At 40.5% G+C, this 7,134-nt stretch overlaps 1 protein-coding gene across 1 annotated transcript; it reads left to right on the top strand.

Moving 5' to 3' along the window:
* The first annotated feature begins 3,883 nt into the window (after nucleotides 1-3,883).
* On the top strand, nucleotides 3,884-6,725 carry LOC137935214 (cationic amino acid transporter 6, chloroplastic-like). The gene is made up of 5 exons (XM_068779907.1): nucleotides 3,884-4,268; nucleotides 4,426-4,651; nucleotides 4,956-5,286; nucleotides 5,444-5,675; nucleotides 6,181-6,725. The coding sequence occupies exons 1-5, from the start codon at nucleotides 3,884-3,886 to the stop codon at nucleotides 6,723-6,725; spliced, it is 1,719 nt and encodes a 572-aa protein (XP_068636008.1).
* Nucleotides 6,726-7,134: the final 409 nt, after the last annotated feature.

Here is a 7,134-nt window from a genome sequence, read left to right as displayed (position 1 = left end):
GTGATATTATACCAACCCTCTTTCTCATAGTCATCATCATACCTCGGATGTGTCAATGTGAGGATTGAGTTCACTTCATTCCCCTTGCTCCCCTTGTGCCCTTTGGATACATCATTCAGATTGGACTTTGAGGGGTCCCATAACTGGATGAATTTTTTAAATTCAAACACAGCACTCTCTCGCATGCAAGTATGAATAGAGTTGTCGAATAATAACCAATCATCGTGTGCAATGGATCCATCAGAAAGTGGGATTCTATTCCAGTGCTTTTGGAGAATCAAGAACAGGATACTTGAGAGTTGAGTCTCATGAATGTGGCGTTATCTTACAGATAACTACTAAATGTTGGGTCTTTGTTGTTGCAGGAAGGAAGACACTGAAACGGGTCTGAGCAAGCAACTGCTTGCTTCCAACTTTACAAGATGTTCCTTTTTTTCTGCACTGCCTCTATTTACAAGCTTTACTAGCCAGACTCGTGGTCTCACCACTACCAGTGTGGTTAGACTAGTTGGTGAGGGTGGATTTTCTTTATATTATGGCAGACCGCCTTTACATTAATATAAGCTCTAACTTTGCAGCTTTCAATTGAACAATAAGGAATTCATCAAAGCAAATGGGAAAACCTAAATAATGCAGAAGTTTGCTTTTTGTCTTGTATGATAATGGGACCTTGGAACTGTCATCAATCTAATTCACTTCTCACTTTTCTTCGATTTCTTTTGTCAATGGGTGCACCATAAGTTTGTCAATACTGTTGGATATTTTCTTATTAGGGGTGAATGAACTTTTATCCTCCTTTTCCATGGCTCAAACTTGCTTTTGACATGTTTGTTTCCTTTATGCCTGTGTAAGCAATCTCATTACCTAAAATACAAAATGAACCCTTCACTCAGCCAAAGGAAAAAGGAGAGTTTTTTGTAGAAATTGTTAGGTGTGCTTTCTCTTTCAACTGTTTCCTTCCTAACCATCATGGCTTTTGGTTTGAGTGCAAATGTCATGAGCTTGCCATAACCTACCACAGTTTTGCATAGTCCACCATGATTGAGAATGTGAGGGTGTGGCAGCTTTAGCTTGTTCTTATTCTTAGCCACCCACACCCATAGATGGTAGTTATAATGAGTTTGGTCTGGAGGCCTATTAATAATATGGCTTGATATCCATTTGATGTGGCAAAAGGGTGGCCTTTTCTTTTGTAGATATGTCTTCACAGGTGAAAAGGAAGTATAATCTTTATAAATGATGTCTGATAGTGGGAGAGGACATGATACTATTATGAGAAGTGTATCAATAACTATGCAAGTGGCTTTTTGCATGCATTGTTTGCCCAATCATCACTCTAAACAAAGATAAGAGTGATCTGCCAATTTCTTGCTTCACCAGGTAGGGGTCCGACCAAAACCATGAGTCAATTTTCTTGGCTTACATGCCTCATTCAATGTAATCGACTAGCTCTTTCTCTTTTTTCTTCACAACTATCATATTTTTTTTGGCTTTTTGTATCAGTGTGATATCTTTCTCTCTCTCTCTCTCTCTCTCTCTCTCTCTCTCTCTCTCTCTCTCTTGTTAAGTTGTGGAATGTAATTAACGCCCTATGCTGAGTCGGTAAACGGATCGACCTTCATGGTAAGGTTTTCGTGGGGTTTGGAAGGGGGCAGGAAGCCCCCCTTTTGGGGGTATGAGGGCGGAACCTCCGCTCGGTCCACAATATATTAAATATTATTTTATTAAGGGTATTTTAGAAATTTTATTCATGTAAAACAGTTGCCCTAATTTTCTCTTTATAATTTGGGGGGGGGGGAGGCGTTATTAGGGTTTTAACATTCGAAGAGCATCAGTTGCGGCCAAGAGAGGTTAGAGAAAAAACCACCTGTAAGTGTGTGTGATTTCTCTTGTACACTATTTCATCTTTATAGTGAATTACTGTAACGGCTGAAGACAAAATGTAGTCTCACCTTGAGGCGAACCTGTATAAATCTTATTTGTTCTCGTACTTGTTTTTTCTTTTTTTCGCGATTATTATTATTACTCTCGTTAGTTTGAAATTAGGGCGTCTAATTTCTAACATCTCTCTCTCTCTCTCTCTCTCTCTCTCTCTCTCTCTCTCTCTCGATCTCGATCTCTCGACAAAAAAGATGACACCAGAATGATATGATGAGAAGCTGCACAAGAATGCTTTTGTGGAGAGTGGATATATGCCATAGCTATTGTCCTTAACATATTATCTATTTTTTCTCTGAATCTTCAACATTCATGTAGCATTGTCTCTTAAGTGGGAACAAAATCTAAGATTGATACCTCTTCTTACCAAATTCAATTCCCCTTCCCCCATCTCTTTTAACTCAAAACTTAATTTGATGGGAAATGCTACAGAGAGAAGCACTAAAAATGACTGTGACTTGTATACTTTCACTGTTTCTACTATGTTTCTCATAGTAGTAGCATTGAGCTTGAGTTGAGAAAAACTTCTCTTAGGTGGCTGCATCCTGTTGTCTCTATTTCTCACTTTTCCCCTTTTCTCAAGGAAGAGAAGAAAGTCTTCTCAACTTGTTGTGAAATGAAATCTTTGTTTACTTTGGTCTATGACTCCATCTTAGATGTTTTATACTTTTGACAAATAAATAAAATCTAGTGATAGATGCACTCTTAGGCTTTTAGCAGCCCTAAAGAACCAGGGGTTAGAGAGAGAAACAACTAACAAGGTCAATGAATAGCCCCCACTAACTGTGATGAGAGAGAGACTAAACAAAATACCAGGCAGCTTGCCCAAGGATGCTTTTCCACTTAACTGCCAATTATACAAAAAAGAATCTAGCTTCCACTCTCTAAAACTTTTTCCCATTTTTATTTTGAACTCATATGCTCATGAGTATTATAATATATTAAGTAAGTATATCTTAATGGTCCCAAATGTCCTTATCTACCTCATCAACTTCATTTCTACCTTATGCCATCCCTTTGCCTCTTTTGCTTTATTTTAAAGCTAGAGACTACTATTTTCCAAGAAATGAAAGATGTGCACAAGCCATTTCTCTAACACCTTTGAGTTGGTGGGTCCCTAGGGTTCGACCAAATGGCCGACACTTATCGTCGATTTGTTACAAGTGGGGACACTGTCAATATTGTTTGCCGTATTGTAGATATATTACACAATAAAATCAAACCATAAAAAAAAAAAAAACATCCTAGTCAAGTACGACAACAAAATTCAATTTTCATGGCATAGTGGTCCAATTTGCACAAAGGAGGGGGTCCAAGAGAGGTGTGAGTTAACCCTAGGCCATTAAAAATTCAAGAACTCTAGCAAAGATTCATCACTAAAGAAAAAAGAAAAAGTAAGAAAATCACTTGTTTAAGCCATCTAAATCTTCTTAATCAAAACTAAAGTCATGATTTGTAGCTGCCCAAGAATGATCTAAAACCCCTTTTGTGGTCACATGTAGTGGACCACTTGTCAAAAATGGAGGGACTAGTCCATAGTCGTTGCCCTCCCCCCTATGGTCTAAAGTGGTCGTGGAAAACGCAGGAACTCGGCCGGAGTCTGGGTCCGTTGTAATGATTACATAATCCAATCTCACCAAAAGCAAAATTAGGGCTTTCATATCATGAACAGATTCGCGTCTCGGAGCAGCGGAGGAGGAAAACCTCGTTCAAAGCCCTTTTTGACCGGCGGAGGCGTGTTGGGCTTTGGGGAGTGGACACCAGTTATACTGGCGCTCGAGCAAAAGAATGATAACCGTTAACGGTTTAAACAAGGAGAAATCCATGATTAGGGAGGAAGAGGAGGTCAAAAGGGACAAGGAGCAGCTTTTTTGGAACCTCTCCTCCTCTATAAGAACCTATGCATGCAGGAGGCTTTCGAAGTAGAGAAAATTAAGAGACGGACATGGCGACACAGTGCCCACCTGGCATTGCTTCTTTCTCTAGCTATCTCCACGCCCTCCGCCAGACGCCCCACAGGCTGAGGAAGCGAATGCTGGCGACGTGGAGTCCGACCGAGGAGCTCAACCGGGTCAGGCTCAGATCTGGTGCAGACATGAAGAGGAAGCTCGAGTGGTATGATCTTGTTGCGATGGGTGTTGGAGGCATGCTGGGTGTTGGAGTTTTTGTCACAACAGGTCGAGTGGCACTTGGGGTCTCTGGGCCTGCCGTGTTCGTTTCGTACATAGTCGCCGGTGTAGCTGCTCTTCTTTCTTCCCTCTGTTATACTGAATTCTCCGTCGAGATCCCGGTTGCTGGTGGAGCTTTTAGCTACCTGAGAGTCACTTTTGGTATGTGAGGATTTCGAGATTTCAAACTTTTTTTCTTTTCTGGATTTTGCTTACTAGATATTAATTACTGTGTTTTTGTTGAATTGAACTGAATTGGGGTTGATGATCACTACTACTTACGGGTGGGTAATCAGTGCTTTTTGATCAATTGATGAAGGTGAGTTTGTGGGATATTTTGGTGGAGCTAACATCCTGATGGAGTATGTGCTATCAAATGCTGCGGTGGCTCGAAGCTTTACTGAGTACCTGTGCTGCGGTGTTTTCGGAGAAAAGAGTGCGAATCTGTGGAGGGTTGAAGTGGAAGGGTTGACTGAGGGTTATAATATGTTGGATTTCCCTGCTGTTGCTCTTGTTGCACTTCTCACTCTCTGTCTCTGTCGCAGGTTCGATCTCTCTTTCCGCCTCTTTCTGTGGCGTCTCTCATTATTTTATGTTCTATATCTTTGTGCTTACTAAAGTTCTCTTGTTTGATCAGGGAAATGAGTGCTTTTTTTTTTTTGAATAACTATTGATATCGATCAACGGATCTTTGAAATTGGGTTGATACTTTTAGCTCTTTATTGATTATCATTTAGTAGTGGAGAGATTTCCATTTCTGGTTTCGCTATTATAAATGCTAATGGGTTTTGATCCTAGCTGCTATTGGACTAATGGGTTTTTGTTTTTGTTTTTGTTTTGAGCCTGCAGTACCAAGGAGAGCTCTTTGCTAAACCTAGTTATGACAGTATTCCATGTGATTTTTTTTGGCTTTGTTATTGTTGCCGGTTTCTGCAATGGAACTCCAGGGAATTTGATCAATCCAGGAGGATTGACTCCTTTCGGCATTAGAGGAGTTCTTGATGGAGCAGCTATCGTCTACTTCAGCTACATCGGGTATGATTCTGTGTCAACAATGGCGGAAGAGATAACGAACCCCTCCAAGAGCCTTCCTATTGGGATCGCTGGATCAGTTCTCATCGTTTCTGCGCTTTATTGCCTCATGAGTTTGGCTCTCTGCGTAATGAGCCCCTACAATGAGGTCAGTACTGCTTTAATATGGTAAAGCTATCTGCAGAAAGGTAAACAGTAGATATAAAAAGTATCTCCATCAATTCAAAAGCTGGCACTTGATAATGCAAAAATGAGTGACCTGAAATGTTAATGGCTGAGAAAATCCATTTTACATGGCTTTGTAGATATCAGACAGAGCATCGTATTCTGCGGCTTTCCAAAAGATTGTGGGGTGGAAGTGGGCAAGCAATGTTGTTGGAGCTGGCGCAAGCTTAGGCATTGCTGCTTCACTACTGGTGGCCATGCTAGGGCAAGCGAGGTACTTGTGTGTTATAGGAAGGACCCGTCTTGTGCCGTATTGGTTTGCCAAGGTTCATCCTTCCTCAGGAACCCCTCTGAATGCCACAATCTTCTTGGGTAAGCACTCACCAATGCCCTCCACATATTCATTAAGGTCTCATAGCTTACAAATTGAACCGAGGAAACCTGGTCTTAAGAGCAGGAAGGAACCAAGTCATTTGAATATACACTTCAATCGACAGTATTTTAACACCAGAGGGAGCATTTTGTTTTGTTGATTTTAGGTATTGGAAGAATATTGTACACTTCAATATCTCACTGATCTTTGAAAGTTTTAACTCACTAATACTTTTTTAAGAAGATTGTAAATGGGTGCTGAGATATCTTAAGAAGCCAATCTGCTATAATATTTTCAATTGAAGAGAAACAGGCATCCCCTATCTTCTTCTATTCCCATTTTGTTGAAAGTACTACAATGTAATGAATGGAGCATTTTCTTTCAGTGTTCTGAAAGCCCAGATCATATCAAAGTTTTTAGTCTCCTATCAAGTCTTGAGGACTCCAAAAAACGAAAAAAGAAGAAAATCTCAAAAAACGTTTCCTTTTGTCCTCTTTGGTGTAGGCATCTGCACAGCATCCATTGCACTCTTCACAGAACTCGACATTGTGATTGAAATGATCTCCATCGGCACCCTCCTTGTGTTCTATTTAGTAGCCAATGCACTCATCTATCACCGTTATGTGAAGACCAGCAGCAACCGCCCTCTTCCGTCTGTCCTCTTCCTTTTACTTCTTTCAATGCTCTCAATTGGGTTTTCTCTAGCATGGAAGTTCAAGCAGAAATGGTGGTTCTTAGCCTTATTGGGTGGGGCATTAATCATTGTCACTGCAGTGTTTCACTATTGGGTTCCTTGCCACCGCCAATCATCAAAGTGGGTTGTTCCACTGATGCCATGGCCGGCTGCAGCCTCCGTCTTCCTCAATATCTTCCTCATGACCACCCTCAGAAAGAAGGCTTTCCAGAGGTTCGGTATATGTAGCTGTGTCATCACACTGTTCTACATTCTTTATGGTGTTCACTCAACATACAGTGCAGAAGAACTGGAGATGGAAGGGGATAATGAGAACCATGCTTCGTCAATCCAACAAATCAAGATGGAAGTTTAACTATCTCTTCACCTTTTTGTGGTCATCCCAATATATGCGAAGTAATGCGTGCATAAATCAAGCAAAGATAGTTGGGAAGAAAGAGAGGAAGGCTTTTTTATTCCATTTCTCTCTTTCACTTTTGCCTTTTTTTCTCTCTATGCTTTACACAATTTCCTGTTGGTAGTGTTCCACCATCATATATCTTAACAGAAAATGTATCTTATGAGGGGTTTATTTTGATATCGATATCTTTCACTGCCTCACAAGATCACTTTGAGTCATTTCAGAGAAGTTGAATTGCATTTTGACGTCAGTATAGAGGATTTGTGGAGAAAATTTTCTTAATGGAAGACAACACAGCTAAAAAGCAAAACCACTCAAAAAAAATTAGGTTGTTTTTGAGTACCCCTTTCCAAGTGAAATCAGA

Source organism: Aristolochia californica, unplaced genomic scaffold, assembly GCF_029961685.1.
Source record: "Aristolochia californica isolate CCGP_79_NKW_82.1479 unplaced genomic scaffold, dmAriCali1.0.hap1 SCAF_6, whole genome shotgun sequence".
NCBI classification, from domain to species: Eukaryota; Viridiplantae; Streptophyta; class Magnoliopsida; order Piperales; family Aristolochiaceae; genus Aristolochia; species Aristolochia californica.
The sequence above is the reverse complement of the archived record's forward strand: the minus strand, read 5'-3'. Positions and strand labels throughout refer to the sequence as shown.